General features: G+C 48.9%; 1 protein-coding gene across 1 annotated transcript in view; it reads left to right on the top strand.

Moving 5' to 3' along the window:
* LOC119974744 (sialic acid-binding Ig-like lectin 14) overlaps positions 1-16,859 on the top strand; it is a 73,854-nt gene extending 56,995 nt beyond the window's left edge. The window contains exon 5 of the mRNA XM_038813934.1: positions 16,649-16,859. Coding sequence (XP_038669862.1) covers positions 16,649-16,767 — 119 coding nt within the window. The 3' untranslated portion in view covers positions 16,768-16,859. The remainder of the gene's footprint in view (positions 1-16,648) is intronic.
* The last annotated feature ends 2,455 nt before the right edge of the window (positions 16,860-19,314 follow it).

Raw genomic sequence — 19,314 nt, 5'->3', positions numbered from 1 at the left:
ATGTCTTGAATGCATAGTGTTGAACGAAGAACATCAAGTTAAGTAAATTAACAAAGTTGATTTAGGAACATTTCTAAAGATTCAAACGTATTCCTAAGTGTAAGGTTGCTAAAATGAACTATGTTAAACTCTAATGGCAGAAATTTCGAATACAGAACTACTCTATCTCACACCTAAACACCTTCTCCCAGAAACAAGGGTCATCACGTGATATATATGTGACTTCACTTGATCAACCTCTAATGGTAAGAAGTAATAACATTAAACTGATAACACTTTCTCTCCCATACAATGTATATATTGTTACACCTCTGACAGTGTTGCACTCCCTCAGTACTGATCCTCCGAAAGTGCAGCACCAGCTAGTACTGACCCTCCAACAGTGCAGCACTCTCTCAGTGCTGATCATCAAACAATTCAGCACTTCCTCAGTACTGACCCTCCAACAGTTCAACACTCCCTCAGTTCTGAAACTCTGACAGTGCAGTGCTCCCTCATTGCTGACTCTTCAACAGTAAAGCACTTCCTCTGTACTGACCCTCAAACGGTGCAATGCTCTCTGAGTGCTGACCCTCAAACAGTGTAGCACTCCCTCAGTTCTGGCCATCTGACACTGCAGCGCCGCCCAGAACTTAACATCCCACAGTACAGCCTCCCCTCAGCATTGACCCTCAGACTGTGCATCACTCCCTCAATACTGACCAGTAATCTCCCTGAAGGCTGCAAAAAATTCTGAATCCAGCATTTGGGACTAAAATGATAATAAAGAGCGGAAGAAAACTATGAGGGCAAACCCACGAGGAAAATAAAAACTGACAAGAGCTTTTTTAAATATATAAAAAGGATGAGAGAGGTGAAAATGAAGATTGACACCTTAGAAAATGAGCTTGGGAGATAGTTATGGGGAACAAGGAAATGGCAGCGGAATTAAACAGATATTTTGCATCAGTCTTTACGGTGGAAGATACTTTGAACATCCCATTAAAACCAAAGAACATGGGGGAAGAATGAAATACCATCACCATAACTAGACAAGTAGTTTTAGATAAACTAATGGGACAAAAGCTGATAGGTCCTCTGGCTCTGATGACTTGCAGCCTAGGATCCTAAAAGAAGCAGCTACAGAGATACAGAGGGGCTGTTTAGCACAGGGCTAAATCGCTGGCTTTGAAAGCAGACCAAGGCAGGCCAGCAGCACGGTTCAATTCCCGTAACAGCCTCCCTGAACAGGCGCCGGAATGTGGTGACTAGGGGCTTTTCACAGTAAGTTCATTTGAAGCCTACTTGTGACAATAAGCGATTTTCATTTCATTTCAGATAGTGAATGCATTGGTTGTACTTTTCTAAAAATCCTTGGATTCTGGAGAAGTACTGGAGGATTGGAAAACTGCCAATATGACTCCCCTATGGATGAGGGGAGGCAAAAACTATAGCTATCGGCCAATTAGCCTCATACTATTTTTGGAAAAATGCTGAAATCAATTATTAAGGAACTAATAGTGGCACATTTGGAAAATCATAATCTAAGTAAGCAGAGTCAGCATGGCTTTATGAAAGGGAAATTGTGGTCTGACTAATTTTTTTGAAAAAGTCTCACCAGAGTGGATAGAGAGTATTGTGATGTAAGACCAGACCCCAACAGAGGCCAGGACGCTGGACCAAAACCCCAATATTCTAGTTTATTTGTAAGACTATGCAGAAGGAATGATTTGTTGCAGAGGTGATCGCATGACGAAATATGGATTTTATATATTAAAAACATAACTGTAATAGAAATACAATATTAAACTCTTTAACTTCACACCTGAAAAGAACAGCTTATAATTGTCCCTCAATACTACTACTCAATTTCACATGAAACAACGACAAAAGAAACATAAAGCTTTCAACCCATCTTAAAATCAGCATTGCTGAGACTAATACTTGCTTTACAAAACAGATTTGGACTCCTGTTAGAACCTCTTCAGACACTGGCTGAATATCTTCAAAAAGCTTGTTCACCTGGCTTGTTTCGGCTACTTCCTCGCCCTCAGACAAGACTGCTCTGCTTTAAATATTATTACTCTTTTATAACTATCCTGCTGTGAGAGAATTGTGGACAGATCAGACTTCAACCCTTCCTTCCAAAGCTTTTTTTCCAAAATGTCTCTCTGTATTGCTTAGCTCCACTCAGCAATGACCTCATCTCCCCAAGCTGAAAGACAAATCAACTCTGCAGCCTGAGGCACATTAACTCCCCAGGGACTTTCCACAGTCAAATCAGTGCCTTAGCGCAGAATGACAAACACCATTTCTTTTGTTAATTTCACCTTCTGGCTCCTAAAAGCTTCCAGGTCCTGCAAAAACAATTTTTTTTTCAAAAATATGACCACTACATTTAAACACACTATAAGCCAAGCTTTTAGCCCTTAAATTGCTCCTAATCTAGAATCCAATGTGATGTGATGGGTAAACTGGGTTTGCAAGGACTGCATTTACTGCAGCAGTGAGAGAGACAGGCTTCCAACACTCAAAGAAATGCAACTCAATTTTATTGAACTCATAACTATCATACATACTTTAACTGTGGGTTGACACTATGCTGAGTTGACTGGAGACCTGAGGCTAACCTGACCAGATTATCTTACTACCACATGGTGGATGTTCTAGTTGTTGTTAATGGGCTCTGACTGTCTCAGAGGCTGGATCTCAAGAGAGTGGGAAAACTAGTGCCCTCTGGCTTTATAGTGGCCGTGTCCTGTCTGGTGATTGGCTGCTGTGTTCTGTGTGCTCACTAGTCATCCTGTGTGTCAATCAATGCCTGTCTGTGCACCATCATATACATGTGTATATATTATGACACAATATTCCTAAAATCGTCCATTTATCACAAGTGGAACCAATAGATGTGTTGTATTTAGACTTCCAGAAAGTGATCAACAAGGCACGTCACAAAAAAAGATAAGTCATAAGATAAGGGCTCAGGGTGTTTGCATGGATAAGGAATTGGCTAATGGGCAGGAAATAGCAACTGGGTATAAGGGATTCTTTTTCAGGGAACTGTAACCAATGGGATTCCACAGGGTCCGCAACTGTTTCCAGTAAGTTCAGAAGATATAGGAGCAGATTTAGCCCATTCGACCCATCGAGACTAATCCCATATGATCTCACCCTTCTGTGCGGAACCTTATTGAATGCCTTCCAGAGGTCCAGGTACACTATATCTACAGGATCCCCATTATCCACTTTGCTTGTTACACCTTCAAAAAACTCAAGCAAATTAGTCAAACCTGATTTGTCACTCATAAAACCATGCTGACTCTGATGGATAGTGTTTTCGCTTTCCAAATATCCTGATATTACGTTCTTGATTGTTGATTCTAACAATTTTCCAACAACAGATGTTAAACTAACTGGTCTGTAATTTTCCACATTCTGCCTCCCTCCCTTTTTGAATAAGGACATTACGTTAACATTTTTCCAATCCACTGGAACCTTTCCCGTATCCATGACATTTTGGAATATCATTACCAATGGATCCACTATCTCTGCTGCCACTTCCTTTAACGCCCTAGGATGTAGGCCAGAAGGCCCTGGGGACCTATCTGCCCTCAATCCCAAGAGTCTGTTGAGCACCGTTTCCCTATTGATGCTGATTATTCCAAATTCCACCCTTTCTATTACCTCAGAATTGCCTGCTCCTACAGGAATGGTACTAATGTATCGTGAAAACTTTTTAAAAATAAATTTAGAGTACCCAAGTCATTTTTTCCAATTACGGGGCAATTTAGCGTAGCCAACCCACATACCCTGCACATCTTTGGGTGGTAGGGCGAAACCCATGCAAACACAAGGAAGATGTGCAAACTCCACACGGACAGTGAACCAGAGCCAGGATGGAACCTGGGACCTTGCCGCTGTGAAGGAGCAGCACTAACAACTGTGCCACTGTGCTGTCCTCCACCATGAAAACTGAGGCAAAGTATTGATTTAGCATCTCTGCCATTTCTGTGTTCCACACTATTAACTCACTAGTTTCATCTTTCAAGGAGCCAACATTCACCTTAGTGACTCTCTTTTATGTACCTGTAGAAACGTTGGCATCCTTTTTGATATTCTGTGCAAGGTTTTTTTTCATATTTACCTTTGCTCTTTTAATTACTTTTTTAGTATCCTTTTTAGAACATAGAACATAGAACAGTACAGCACAGAACAGGCCCTTCGGCCCTCAATGTTGTGCCGAGCAATGATCACCCTACTCAAACCCACGTATCCACCCTATACCCGTAACCCAACAACCGCCCCTTAACCTTACTTTTTAGGACACTACGGGCAATTTAGCATGGCCAATTCACCTAACCCGCACATCTTTGGACTGTGGGAGGAAACCGGAGCACCCGGAGGAAACCCACGCACATACGGGGAGGACGTGTAGACTCCACACAGACAGTGACCCAGCCGGGAGTCGAACCTGGGACCCTGGAGCTGTGAAGCATTTATGCTAACCACCATGCTACCATGCTGTTTATTTATAATCGTTTCCCAATCTTCCAGCCTGCCACTGTCCTTTGCAATATGATATAACTTAGTTTTAGTCTTTATAATGTCCTTGACCTCCTTGTTTAGCCATGGATGTTTTTACCCCTCTTCCCATCTTTCTTCCTCACTGGGATATATTTTAGTTGTGAGGAATTGAGTATCTCCTTGAACAACTGCCACTGATCATCAGTTGTCCGACCTTGTAGCCTTCCTGCCCAGTCTATATGGACCAAATCTGTCCTCAAGCCTATGTCATTTCCTTTTTTTAATTCCAGAATGCAAGTGTGGGACTCTTACCCCCAAAATGAATCTTGAATTCTACCATACTATGGTCACTATTCCCCAGTGGATCATTAACTATGAGGTCATTAATTAATCCCTCTTCATTACAGAATACCAAATCGAGAGTTGCCTCCTCCTTGGTTGGTTCCCCAACATATTGCTCCAGGAAACAATCTCTGATGCATTCAATGAACTCTGCCCCCAGGCTACCCTTGCCAGTTTGATTCCTCCAGTCTATGTGCACATCAAAATCACCCATTATTATTGCCGTATCTTTCTTGCAAGCCCCCAGACTTTTCTGGTTTATACTGTGCCCCACTGTAGAACTGCTGTTTGGGGACCTATAGATTACTCATAGCAAGGACTTCTTCCCTTTGTTATTCCTTATATCTACCCAGACTGATTCGACAGCTTGATTTCCAGTGCTAATGTCATTTCTCATTACATCGCTGATCCCTTTCCTCACCATAAGAAGCCTTACAACACCAGGTTAAAGTCCAACAGGTTTGTTTCGAATCATTCGCTTTCGGAGCACTGCTCCTTACTCAGGTAAATGATTCACCTGAGGAAGGAGCAGTACTCCGAAAGCTAGTGAAGCCTGAAGAAACTGAAGGCTTCTTACTGTGCTCACCCCAGTCCAACACCGGCATCTCCACATCATGGACTTTCCTCACCAGCAGGGCTACGCCACCTCCTTTTCCTTTAAACCTATCTTTCCGAAATGGTGCGTACCCTTGGATATTCAATTCCCAGCCCTGGTCTCCTTGTAACCATGTTTCAGTAAACCCACCAAGTCATAACCTTTTGTTTCTACTTGCGCCATTAGTACATTAAGTTTGTTACGAATGCTTATTGCATTTAGGTACAAAGCTTTAAAATTTGTTTTATGTTAGATTTCCCTACTCTTCTTTCATTTCTTGGTGCATAAAGACATTCACCTATTCTATCCCTCACTTTTATTTTCTGGTCACCATCCACCACATTGCTAACCTGCACTCTTCTCTTATCCTTTAAATTGGGTTTTCCTCTTTCCCCGACAACTGAACCCTCCCCCCGCCCACCCTATATTTAGTTCAAAGTCATATCTACAACCTTAGTTACGCAATTCTCTAGGACTCTGGTCCCAGCGTGATTCAGATAAAACCGTCCCTTCGGAACAGGCCCCCCTTCCTCCGTACTGGTGCTAATTTCACACCAATCTTTGAGCCACGCATTTACCTCCTTAATCGTATTGAACCTGTGCTAATTAGCTCGTGACTCAGGTAGTAATCCAGAGATTATTATCTTTTTGGTTCTGCTTTTTAATTTAGCTCCTAGCTGTTCATACCCGCTTAGCAGAGCCTCTGTCCTTGTTCTACCTATATCGTTGGTACCAACATGGACCACGGAAACTGGATCTAAACCCTCCCACTCCAAGTTCCTCTGCAGCCCAGATCAGATATCCTGAACCCGAGCACCACGTACGCAACACAACCTTCAGGATTCTGAACCCTGTTCACAGAGAAGGGAGAAAGATGCTTAAACCTGTTGGACAGGGATAAAGTCTGAGTCTCCTGCAACCCTACCTCCTGGATCCCTCTACCTGCCTCACTCGCAGCCACACCCTCCTGTCCTTGATCACTGGCTGAATTTAAGTTAGCTATTCTCAGGGGTGTGACTGTTTCCTGGAATACATGTCCAGGTAACTCTCTCCCTCCCCCTGTCATAGTGTCCGAAGCTCAGACTCCAGCTCATCAACTTTGATTTGGAGTTCCTCAAGCAACCAACACTTACTACAGAACCACAATGGGATCCACCAGCTCCCAAATCTTGCAGAAACACATCACCTGCTCTCATGATGTCTATTTTATTTAATTAGTTTTTAATTTGGTTTTTAAACCCTAATTATTTATTTTCTAAACTGTTTTTTTATGTATATGTATGAATGACTTGGAGGAAGGAAGCGAATACACTGTAGCCAAATTTACAGACAACACAGAACCCCTGTCTGTTTCCCTTTCCTCCTTTTAATTTCTGTCAAGCTATTTTGCTCTTGGTCTGGGTCCATGGCTGGTTAATGGCTTTAAAGCCAAGCAGCTTACCTTTAATTTAAAACAGGAATTTCCAGCAGGATGTGCGGTTTGGTCTGACATAAGTGATGATACATCTTGATGGACTTGACTGGTGGCCAATGAGCTGTCCCATAAGCCAGGTTCTTCTCAAGGACAGGCAGTGATTGGTGAAGGTTTTCCCTGGAATGTTCCTTCCTCTGCAAGACTGTTTTAGCTTTTAGTTTTCATTTTTGTCAGAAGCTGGAGGGTCACAGCCCTCATCTCTCTCTGTCTCCCTCCCTCTCTCTCTCATCTGATGGATTCTGTCGAAAGATCCAAAGTAAAGGGGTGCGATTCTCCGCCCCCACGCCAAGTGGGAGAATAGCGGGAGGGCCTCCCGACATTTTTCACGCCCTCCCGCTATTACACCCCCCCTACGCCACGAATCACCGCTCGCCGTTTTTTATGGCGAGCGGCGATTCTCCGAGGCCGATGGGCCGAGCGGCCGGGCCTTCACGCCCGTTTCAACACGGCAGCAAACACACCTGCTTGCTGTCGTCGTGAAACGGGCGCCAGATGCCCGTTTGGGGCATCTAGAGGCCCGATTGGCACAGGAGCACCACAACTGTGCTCGGGAGGGGACAGGCCTGCGATCGGTGCCCACCGATCGTCGGGTCAGCGTCCAAAACAGACGTACTCTTTCCCCTCCGCCGCCCAGCAAGATCAAGCCGCCATATCTTGCCGGGTGGCTGAGGAGAAAGACGGCAACTGTGCATGCGCGGGTTGGCGTTGTCCAACCTGCGCATGCGCGGCTGACGTCATCGGCCGCATCAGCCGCCATGACGATTGACGTGCAGCCTTGACGACCGTCGTAAAGGCCGCACCGCCGTGATGCACGGGGCCGCGCTCCTAGCCCCGCCCAGGGGGGAGAATCGGCCCCGGAAGTAGCCGTAAAGGCTGGCGTGGGTCACGGCCAGTCCCACGGCAGCCTTTACGATTCTCCGCATTTGCGGAGAATCTCGCCCAAGGGCTTCCTCTCTGCACAACCAGATTGAAGTGCAGGAAAATCCACGCCAGCAGCAGCTGAAGGCAGGGTCAGCTATTTAAAAACACTGTTAAAAATCTCATGTGAGGAACACTGTTCTTATTAGTCAGAAGGACCGTTGGTAATTCTGGTGGAGTTGGAAACAAGTAAGAATTAAACAAGCCCAAGGAGGATCTTCTGTGTGAAGTCCCAGGTTAATTCAAATTAAAGTGACTCCCCAGAGGGAATCCTACAGCGGAGAATATTGACTGAATGCACCTGCCAAGAGATCATCTGTAACTATACACCTTTGGTTTCAATCACTCCATATCCTAGGAGGATAGCCTGCTGCAAAAATGACCTTGCCATCGGAAGCAAGGACACTCCTCTTTCATTTCCTTTCAATTCCTATTATTTTACCCCTTCCCCTCCCTCTGTGATAGTCTGTATTGTGTGTGCTTGGATAGAGGGTAGGACAGAAAAGGGGGTAGCAGATTAGCAGGCCGTTATTCCATGATATCATTGCATATTTCATCTTTATGTCTGTTATAAATAAACAGTTGTGTTTAACTTACAAATCTGGTGCCTGTAGTTAATGGGAATAGCGAAGGTCCAAAGATCTCAGAAACTTCATACAAATTATTGGTCAATTCACTTGTGTTGTGACTCCTGGATCTGTGGGGCTGGAATTGCCTTTGCACTCACCCAGGGCGTAATAACAAAAGGCAACTTGTGATAGGGATACAAACAGTGTTGCAAAGAGATATTGATAGGTTAAGTAAGTGAACAGAAAGTTGGCAGATGGATTAGAATGCGGGAAAATGTGAAGTTGTTTGTTTTGGAAGGGGGAAGAAAAGAGCAGTGTTTTATTGAAATGGAGAAAAGCTGCAGCACAAAGGGACTTGGGGGATACTTGTGCACGAAACACAGAAAGCTAGCACACAGGTGCAGCAGGTAATCAGGACGGTTAATGGAATGTTGGCCCTTATTTCAAGGGGGCTGGAGTATAAGAGTCGGGATGTCTTGCTGCAACTGTCCAAGGTACTGGAAAGGCCACACTTGGAGTATTGTGAACAGTTTTGATCCCCTTATTTAGGGAAAGGTATTGGCGCAATCGAACCAAAGTGCAACAGGGTCCCGTGATGAGTGTGTTTAGTTGGATGTTTCTTGGCGTTCGCAACACTGAGAAACACCCCACTATCGATTAGGACGCTGTTGCAATTCGGGACCTCAGCGGGGAATGCCCTACCGAGGCTGCATGTTGTCTGGTTTCCTGCACTGAGGAACTCTGTTCACCGAGAGTCAGTCGTCTCAATCTCTTGACCCCCCCCAACTTGACCCCCGAACCTTCTCACAAAGCCCCAACTCACTTGCAGTGGGGTCCTAGGGGCCCCCTACATCCTACCTTACATGCGCAGGGCACCCCAGGGCCAGAACCCGGCACAGGAAAAATGCCAACCCGGCACCCTGGCAGTGCCAAGGTACCCAGGTTGCACCATCAGTGCAGGGTGCCACCCTGCACAGTGGACCAGCACCTGAGGCCCTTCAATCCCCTGGGAGACCTCTGAAGTACCATTCATCTGGTCCCTCCATGTGGGGACCAGCACTGTACAGATCTTGCTTGAGGTCTCAGAGTTGAAGGGCTTAGATCCCAACGCCTCGGGTAGATCAGTGAAGTGCATATTAGAGTGAGACCAGCTGTTTCATTCTAATATGGTAATTTGCAAAATACTGATCCTATCCATAATGGGTGGGATTTAGATTGCAACATCTCGCGAGATCACATTAGATCTTACCAGGTGTTGTAAGTCAGATGGATCCCGGAAGAGGAGTCTCCCAGCATCTACCGGCAACGCGGCACTGCCTTTCTGGTGCAACACAGCAGTAGATCGCACCGACTATTTGATTGGAGGATGTCCTGAAAAGGTTCACCGGGATGATCCTGGCTATGGAGGGATTGTCTTATGAGCAAAAGTTAAAGAGGTTGGGATTCTACTCGCTGGAATTTAGAAGAATGAGAGGTGATCTCATTGAAACATACAGGATTCTTAAGGGGATTGACACAGAAAATACTGAGAGGATGTTTCCCCACATTGGAGAGATATGTAGAAGGTCCAACAAGGGGCGACACAGTGCTGGTTCTAATTCTGCGGAACAAAGTGGGTATGGCAATGAGGGAGCATTTCAGCGATAGCGACCACAAGACAGTACAAATTAAGTTTGTTATGGAAAAGGAAAAAGCTGGTCTGCAAAAAATGGTTTTGAACTGGTGAAGGCAGATTTTATAAAGATAATGCAGAATCTGGCTAAGGAAGACTGGGAGCAGCTTCTTGGGGGAAATCACAGCAAAGCAGTGGGGGGCACTGAAAAAGGAAATAGAGAGCATACAGGCCCAACATGCTCCCTTTGGAGTGAAATGTAGGACCGATAAGCCCAGGGAACTGTGGATGCCTACAAATATTTAGGACAGGATAAGAAAGAAAAGAGAGGCTTTTAGCAGATACAAAGGGAACAAATCAATGGATGTCTGCGTGGAGAACAGAAAGTACAGTGGGGAACTGAAGAAAGTAATTAGGAGAGCAAAGAGGGGAATTGAGAAAGCGCTTGAATTAGATTCGGGAGAATTCCACCATATTCTGTAAGTATATCCAGGGAAAGTGGATATCCAGAGAATGAGTAGGGCCCAGGAAGGATCAAGGGAGGCAATCTGTGTGTGGAGCCATTGAACATTTGTCAGGGTTGAAGGAATACTTCACACCTCTCTTCAATCAGGAGCAGGAGGATGTCGGTAAAGAATGCAGTGAGAGGGACTGTGATGTTCTTGAACAGTTTGACAGAGGGCGTGAGGTGGTATTGGATGTTTTGGCCTGCTTAAAATGAACGAATCCCCAGGTCCGGATGAGTTGTATCCCAGACTGCTGTGGGAGACAAGGGAGTAAAGTACAGGGGCTCTGACCCAAACTTTTAATTTTTCTCTGGCCAAAGGAGAGGTGGCAGAGGATTGGAGGACAGTTAATGTGGTTCCACTTTTCAAAAGGGTGGTAGAGATAAATCAGGGAATTAAAGACCAGTGAGTCTCACATCAGTGGTCGGGAAACTATGGAGAAAATTCTGAAGGAGAGAATTGATCTCCACTTGGAGAGGCAAGGTTTGATCAGGGACCATCAGCATGGCTTTGTCAGAGGGAGGTCATGCCTAATAAATTTGACTGAATATTTCAAGGCGATCGGGTGTGTAGATGAGTGTAGTGCAGGTAATGTAGTTTATATGGATTTTAGCAAAGCCTTTCACAAGGTCCCACATGGGAGACTGCTAAAAATGATAAAAGCAGATGTGATACAAGGTAACTTGATAAGGTGGATCCAAAATTGGCTCAGCTGTGGGTGGGAGACTGAGAGTGGAGGAAGAAGGCTGTTTGAGTGACTGGACGCCAGTATCCAGTGGCATACCACAGGATCCGTGCTATATCCCTTATTGTTCATGATATATATGAACCATATAGATAAGAATGTGGGTGGGATAATGAATAAGTTTGCAGATGACACGAAGATTGGCAGGGTGGTTAATAGTGAGTTTAGTGATATGCATAAGCAATTGTACATGTAAATATGTTTGACCGCTGGGTGGCAGGCAAGTTATATCATGTGACACTGTAACCTCGGGGGGGGGGGGGGGGGGGGGGGGGGGGGGACTGTGGGAGAAGTTGTCATGGATAGTTGTATTTGTGATTGTTCCAGTTTCTTAAGATTGGTTTCCAACCCACAGTTTGTTATGCAATAATACATTTGACTAGTCTAGAACGAGATGTTCTTTGGTGTGCCGACTCAATTATTGTCAGAGTACTGGAACATAACAGTGAGGAAGAAGGTCTTAGTTTGCAGCAAGATATAGACAGTTTAGTCAGGTAGACAGATCAGTTGCAGGTGGAATTTAACCCTGAAAAAGTTTGAGTTGATGTACTTTGGCAGGAGGGACACGATAAGGGAGTACTCAATGAATGGCAGGACACTCAGAAGCTCAGAGGAACAGGGGGATTTGGGGTGCTTGTCCACAAATCCCTGAAGGCAGGTTAATGGGGTAGTTCAGAAGGCATACATGACGTTTGCGGTTATCAGTTGTGGCATGGATTATAAGAACAGGGAGGTTATGATGGAGCTGCACAAAACTTTGGGGAGGCCACAGCTGTAAAAACTGTGGGAAGTTCTGGATGCCTTACTACAGGAAGGAAGTAATTGCACTGGAGAGCATGCAGAGGAGATTCACCAGGATGTTGCCTAGGCTGGAGCATTTTAGGTTTGAAGTGAAGCTGGATAAGCTCTGGTTGATTTCTTTAGAGCAGGGGAGACTGAGAGGGGGACCGGATTGAGGAGTCTTAGATTATATGGGTATGGACAGGGAGGATTGCAGCAGCTGTTCCCTTCAGTTGAAGGGTCAGCAACAAGGGAATATAATTTTAAAGTGAGAGGCAGGAAGTTTCGAGATTTGAGGAAACATTTTTTGGTGGTGGGAGTCTGGAATGCACTGCCCGGGAGGGTAGTAGAGTCGGGAAACCTCACAACCGTTACAAAGTACTTGGATGGACACCTGAAATGTCGTAATATCCGGGGTTATGCGCCAAGTGCTAGAAAGTGGGACTGGTGTAGTTGTGTCAGTGCAGACTCGGACTGAAGGGCCTCTTCTGTACTGTATTACTCCATGCAAGATTCTTATTCCCACAGCACTTTAAGAGTCCGTATTAATAATCAAATGTTAATATTATTTTCATAATTATAAAAGCTATGCTGTGGGATCCTTCGCCGCTCCAGCAGTGCACCCACGCCCGTGCGTTTCCCAACAGCGTGCGGTAGTCCACAATGGGAAGCCCCATTGGCCGGCCGGGTGAATGGGGAATCCCGCTGCCGGTGTGGTGGAGGTGGGGACAGGGTCTGGTGGAGGGTGGAGAGGGAGGGGTACCGGGGGACCTGGGCAATGTGTGGTAGATTATCGTGGGGCTCTCCAACAACCACCCAAAGCCCCACCATCCGACCTCCCCTATGGGCAGCCAGTCCAGCCCAGCCCTCATGGCCATCTGACATAATGCCAAGGCAGGTTGGAATGTTTGTGGCCAGGTGTTTATTTTGAACAGGTGAATTAGTTTCTACAGGTTTGTGCCGTAGCCCCTAACGCTACCCTGTGTGCTACACCTGTGCCAATTTAGTTAGTGTCTAACTTTCTGGCCTTACGGGCCCTAACGCTACATCTGGGCGGTTACACAGGTGGTACATCAGGAGTAGAGGCAGCCTGCTGCGATTCCCACCATGTGACCTGGGCTCCCTTTGGCAACCGTCCTCCGGAGCACAGGGCCTGGATGGTCCCTGTAGTCTCTCAGGTGTCCCAGGTGGCGTGGTGCCACCTTGTCCTGCCTGCTGCCCCTCAGATGCACCAGGGACATGTGGGGGGGGGGGGGGGGATTCAGAGATGCTGCGGTATTCTGGCACCTCTCCTGCGGGGTTCACCGGCACAGACCCCATCACCTCCTCCTCCCTCAGGGATCCGAATGGCCCCCCCAGGCTACTCCATGGGACAGGGTGCAGCCAGAGCGAGCTCCGGGGGCTTTCCCGCCACCTGGCACTACCATTTCTCGAGGCCGCACTTGTCTCAAACAGAGTCTCAATGCTCCGGGCCTTAGAGCACAATACGAGTGCCACATCCCTCTGTGAATGGCTCAGGTCAGCCAGTGCCCGAGCAATGCCATCAACACCCACAGCCATGACCTGCTGTGACTGCTCCAAGCTCTGGAGCGCCGCTGCAATGTCCAGGTGGCCCTGGTACATGGCTGCATGTGACAGGGCTGCTCTGGTATGTGCCTTGCCCGCCACCCGCACAGAGTGGCCCAGGCATCCTGTCCCATAGCCGATGCTTTCACCCCCAAGACCTCCACCGGGGACGCCCCCCATTTAGTGTTGTCCTGGGTGGCATTGCATTGTTGGCACCACCTCCTGTCCCTGCAGGCACTGAATAGTCATGGAGTCATTGGCTCTGTGACTACAGCTCCAGCATCGATATGACCGCTGTCTCCAGAAGCACGAGACGGGTCTGGACGGCAGCTAGTCCCTAGGGTCGACCCGCCCTCTTACCATCTGCTCCTTCGGGGGTTCCCACCTCCACCTGACATACCGTTGCACGTGTGGAGGTGGTGGGCTGTTGGGGTGGGGAGGGGGAGGGGTGGTGTGGAGGAGGTGGGGTGTGGGGGTAGGGAGGTGGAGGGGTGGTGTAGAGGAGGTGGGGTGCGGGGGTGGGGAGGTGGAGAGGTGGTGTGGAGGAGGTGGGGGGCTGGGGTTGCTTGCTGGAGGAGTGATGTGGAAGTATGGGGTGCTGGGGTGGGGTGGTGGAGGGGTGGGGTGGAGGGGGGGTGCGGGGGTAGGGAGGTGGAGGTGTGGTGTGGAGGTAGTCGGGTGTGGGGGTAGGGATGTGGAAGAGTGGGATGGAGGTGTGGGATGTGGGGGTAGGGAGGTGGAGGGGTGGTGTGGAGGAGGTGGAGTGTCGGGGGTAGGGAGGTGGAGGAGTGGGGTGGAGGGGGTGGGGTGCGGGGGTAGGGAGGTGGAGGGGTGGTGTGGAGGTAGTCGGGTGTGGGGGTAGGGAGGTGGAGGGGTGGGGTGGAGGAGGTGGGGTGCGGGGGTAGGGAGGTGGAGGGGTGGGGTGGAGCTGTGGGGTGCTGGGGTGGGGAGGTGGAGGAGTGGGGTGGATGTGTGGGGTGCTGGGGTGGGGAGGTGGAGGGGTGGGGTGGAGCTGTGGGGTGTGGGGGTAGGGATGTGGAGGGGTGGTATGGAGGAAGTGGGGTGTGGGAGCAGGCAGGTGGAGGGGTGGTGTGGAGGAGGTGGGGTGCTGGGGTAGGGAGGTGGAGGAGTGGGGTGGAGGAGGTGAGGTGCGGGGGTAGGGAGGTGGAGGAGTGGGGTGGAGGTGTGGGGCGCGGGGGTAGGGAGGTGGAGGTGTGGGGTGGAGGAGGTAGGGTGGAGGGGTGGGGAGGTGGAGGAGTGGGATGGAGGTGTGGGGTGCTGGGGTGGGGAGGTGGAGGGGTGGTGTGGAGGAGGTGGAGTGTGGGGGTAGGCAGGTGGAGGGGTGGTGTGGAGGAGGTGGGGTGCTGGGGTAGGGAGGTGGAGGAGTGGGGTGGAGGTGTGGGGCGCGGGGGTAGGGAGGTGGAGGATTGGGGTGGAGGAGGTGGGGTGCAGGGGTAGGGAGGTGGAGGGGTGGTGTGGAGGTAGTCGGGTGCGGGGGTAGGGAGGTGGAGGGATGGTGTGGAGGTAGTCGGGTGCTGGGGTGGGGAGGTGGAGGAGTTGGGTGGAGGTGGTGGGGTGTGGGGGTAGGGAGGTGGAGGGGTGGTGTGGAGGAGGTGGGGTGGAGGTGTGGGGGTGGGGTGGTGGAGGAGTGGGGTGGAGGAGTGGGGTGGAGGAGGTGGGGTGCTGGCGTGGGGTGGTGGAGGGGTGGTGTGGAGGAGGTGGGGTGCGGGGGTGGGGAGGTGGAGGGGTGGTGTGGAGGAGGTGGGGTGCTGGCGTGGGGTGGTGGAGGGGTGGTGTGGAGGAGGTGGGTGGAGGTGTGGGGTGCGGGGGTGGGAGAGGAGCGGGGTGGAGGTGTGCGGTGTGGGGGTAGGGAGGTGGAGGGGTGGTGTGGAGGAGGTGGGGTGGAGGTGTGGGGTGTGGGGTGGGGTGGTGGAGGGGTGGTGTGGAGGAGGTGGAGGTGTGGGGTGTGGGGGTGGGAAAGGAGTGGGGCTAGGAGTGGGGTGGAGCTGTGGGGTGCGGGGGTGGGGTGGTGGAGGAATGGTGTGGAGATGTGGGGTGCTGGGAGGGGTGGTGGAGGAATGGTGTGGAGGTGTGGGGTCCTGGGTGGGGTGGTGGAGGAATGGTGTGGAGATGCGGGGTGGGGTGCTGGGTGGGGTGGAGGTGTGGGGTGCTGGGAGGGGTGGTGGAGGAATGGTGTGGAGGTGTGGGGTGGGGTGCTGGGTGGGGTGGAGGTGTGGGGTGCTGGGTGGGGTGGTGGAGGAATGGTGTGGAGATGTGGGGTGCTGGGTGGGGTGGTGGAGGAATGGTGTGGAGATGTGGGGTGCTGGGGTTGCGTGCTAGAGGGGTGATGTGGAAGTATGGGGTGCTGGGGTGGGGGGAAGCAGTGTGCGGGTGATGCCACGTGTGCCGTAGGGACACCACAACTCAGCTGGGGCTTACTTGGTTCCCCGATGCTGACCTCCGCCTCGGTGACTGCCCACTCTCCAGGCCCACCAACCAGGACCAATGCCCGTCGTTCCACAGTGGTGAAGGGCCGCAGGTCCGGCGGACTCCCTCCGTCTGCTCTCCCTCCCTCTGCAGTTTTGCGCTGCCTTCTCCTGGAGAGGGGTGGGGGGGGGGGGGGGGGGAAGAGGCTACAGGAAATGCGCACTCTGAGGCAATCAGGCACAGGCAACACAGGGGATGGGCAGCTAGTGGCCTGGGTATGCAGGGCACCCGGCCATGGGGGGGGGGGGGGGGGGGGTATGGGTGTTGGCATGTGCTGCAGGGTATGGCGCGAGCAGACTGCCGGCGTGTGTGGTTTGGAGGTATTCTACTTGTGGACAATGAACCATTCTCACAATGTTCCACACTAAGGTGAAAGTTCAGATTGTCCACTCTGAGAGTGTTTACATTGAAAACATTCAGGATCCATTTAATCCCAGTGGATGGATCGACATTACAGCAAATGTCGCAGTGATATTCAGTTGGATTGTTCAGCCAGAGTGAGAGATTGAAAGCAGAGAGTAAATGATGATTTATTTCTGTGTGTTTTCTAGACAGTGGAGGAGAGAATCTGGACGTGATCCTGATCCTGGGAATACGAGCTGTGATATTCATTGTAGTTGTCGTTATCACTGTCGCTGGGATTTGTGTCTGGGAGAGACGAACAGTTTAAGGAAGTCCTCAGTCTGTTTAAAGCTTTGTGCAGTAACAATCTCATCTGTCAGTGCAGCCAAATACCGTGTGGTGTTGGGTTAAGTTACAATGAAACCAGTCAATGTTCATGGTTAGAATTACTTTAGTGTCATCGAGTCATTCCGGCACCGAAGGTGGCCATTCAGCCCATCCAGTCCATGCTATCTCTTTGTGTAGATGAATCCAGTCAGTCCCATGCCCCCTGCTCTATCCACATATCTCGACAAGTTAATTTCCCTCAAGTCTCTGTCCAAATTCCTTTTGATATCGTTCATCGTCTCCACTTCCACCCCCATCGTGGGCAGCAGATTCCATGTCATTACCACACGCTGTGTAAAAAAAGTTCAATCTCACACACCCCTTCGCCCAAAACATTAACTCTGTGCCCCCCCCCCCCCCCCCCCCAGTACTTCTGCCATGAGCTAAGGGCAACAGCCGTCTTTATCTATCTAAACCTGTCATCATCTTGTCCACCTCGATCAAATCGCCCCTCAATCTTCTTTTCTCCACGAAAACCAACCCCAGTTTCTCCAACTCAAGCCTTGGAGCTAAAATCCCTCATCCTTGGAACCACTCTGGTAAATCTTCCTCTGCCCCCTCTCGAGGATGCTCACATCCTTCTGAATGTGTGGTGACCAGAATTGGACAGAATACTCTAGCTGTGACCTAACCAGAGCTTTGTAAATGTTCAGCATAACCTCCCTGTTTTAATACTGTCCGTCTGTTTCTGAAAAGCTTATTGTTTCTATCAGCATAAATAGCAATTTACAAGCAGAGCATCATCAGCAGACAGAGGGCAGTGAAACATCGGCATGCTGCTTCTTAATGTACGGAGAGGAACCTGGAACCAGAGATTCTCCTTCTCCTCCTCAGCAAGCTGAAACTATTCCTGGTCCCTGGTGCTCCCCAGTCCCGCTGTGTGGAAACATCATAACCAAGGCATTGTCTCACTGTGTGCAGCCAACAGGGTCGAATAGCAATGAACAGAAATGTGACGTCACCGAACTTTGTAATCAAATCAGAATGTGCTTTCTGAATGCTGCACATTTTTCATGAAGCATTTGGGTTATGAACAATATTACATTTATTTACACAATTGATTGAAATGCTCAGGCTGTTCTCTGGATACTTACATGTTAAACTTCTTATTTTGATGCAAAGCTCTTGGCTCAAATATTGCTGTTGTCATATTTTCCCCATGATATCAATTCCAGTGCAAACCTTGACAATGGAAATGTCCCATGTTAACATGTCACGTTGTTGTTACACCTTCCTGACAGTGGTGGTGCTATGTCACCACAGCCTTCCCATTCTGATACAGGAAGAGGTATTCTACGTGTGGACATGATGTTGTGAAGATACTGGAGGCAGGTGCCATCTTGTGTGTGCATACTATGTTTATAAGAGAGTGCAGCACTCCCTCAGTACTGACCCTCTGACAGTGCAGCACTCGCTCAGGACTGACCCTCTGACAGTGCAGCACTCCGTCAATACTGAATCTCTGACAGTGCAGAAATCCCTCAATACTGATCCTTCGAGAGTGCAACACTTCCTCAATACTGACCCTCTGAAAGCACAGGTCTCCCTCAGTACTGACCCTCTGACAGTGCAGCACTCCCCCAGTACTTGGAAGTGCATGGTAAAATAGGACTGAGTCAGCACGGCTTTGTCAAAGGGAGGTTGTGTCTGAAAATCTGTTTGAGTTCTTTGAGGAGGCAACAAGGAAGTTAGACAAAGGAGAACCAGTGGACGTGATTTATTTAGATTTCCAGAAGGCCTTTGACAAGGTGCCGCATAGGAGACTGTTAAATAAGTTAAAAGTCAATGGTATTAAGGGTAAGATCCTGGCATGGATAGAGGATTGGCTGACTGGCAGAAGGCAGAGAGTGGGAATAAAGGGGTCTTTTTCAGGATGGCAGCCGATGACTAGTGATGTGCCTCAGGGGTCTGTGCTGGGACCATAACTTTTCACAATATACATTAATGATCTGGAAGAAGGTACTGAAGGCACTGTTGCTAAATTTGCAGATGATACAAGGGTCTGTAGAGGGACAGGTAGTATTGAGGAAGCAAGGGAGCTGCAGAAGGACGTGGACAAGCTAAGAGAGTGGGTGATGAAGTGGCAAATTAAATACAATTTGGAAAAGTGTGAGGTTATGTATTTTGGAAGGAGGAATTTAGGTATAGACTATTTTCTAAATGAGGAAATGCTTTGGAGATCAGAAGCACAAAGGGACTTGAGAGTCCTTGTTCACGATTCTCTTAAGGTTAATGTGTAGGTTCAGTTGGCAGTTAAGAAGGCAAATGGAATGTTAGCATTCATGTCAAGAGGGCTAGAATAAAAGACCAGGGATGTACTTCTGAGGCTGTATAAAGTTCTGGTCAGACCACATGTGGACTATTGTGAGCAGTTTTGGGCACCGTATCTAAGGAAGGATGTGCATGCCTTGGAAAGGGTCCAGAGGAGGTTCAGAAGAATGATCCCTGGAATGAAGAACTTGTCATATGAGGAACGTTTCAGGACTCT

Source organism: Scyliorhinus canicula, chromosome 12 (genome assembly GCF_902713615.1).
Source record: "Scyliorhinus canicula chromosome 12, sScyCan1.1, whole genome shotgun sequence".
NCBI lineage: Eukaryota > Metazoa > Chordata > Chondrichthyes > Carcharhiniformes > Scyliorhinidae > Scyliorhinus > Scyliorhinus canicula.
Note: the sequence above shows the minus strand (reverse complement) of the source record. Positions and strands in the feature narration are given on the sequence as shown.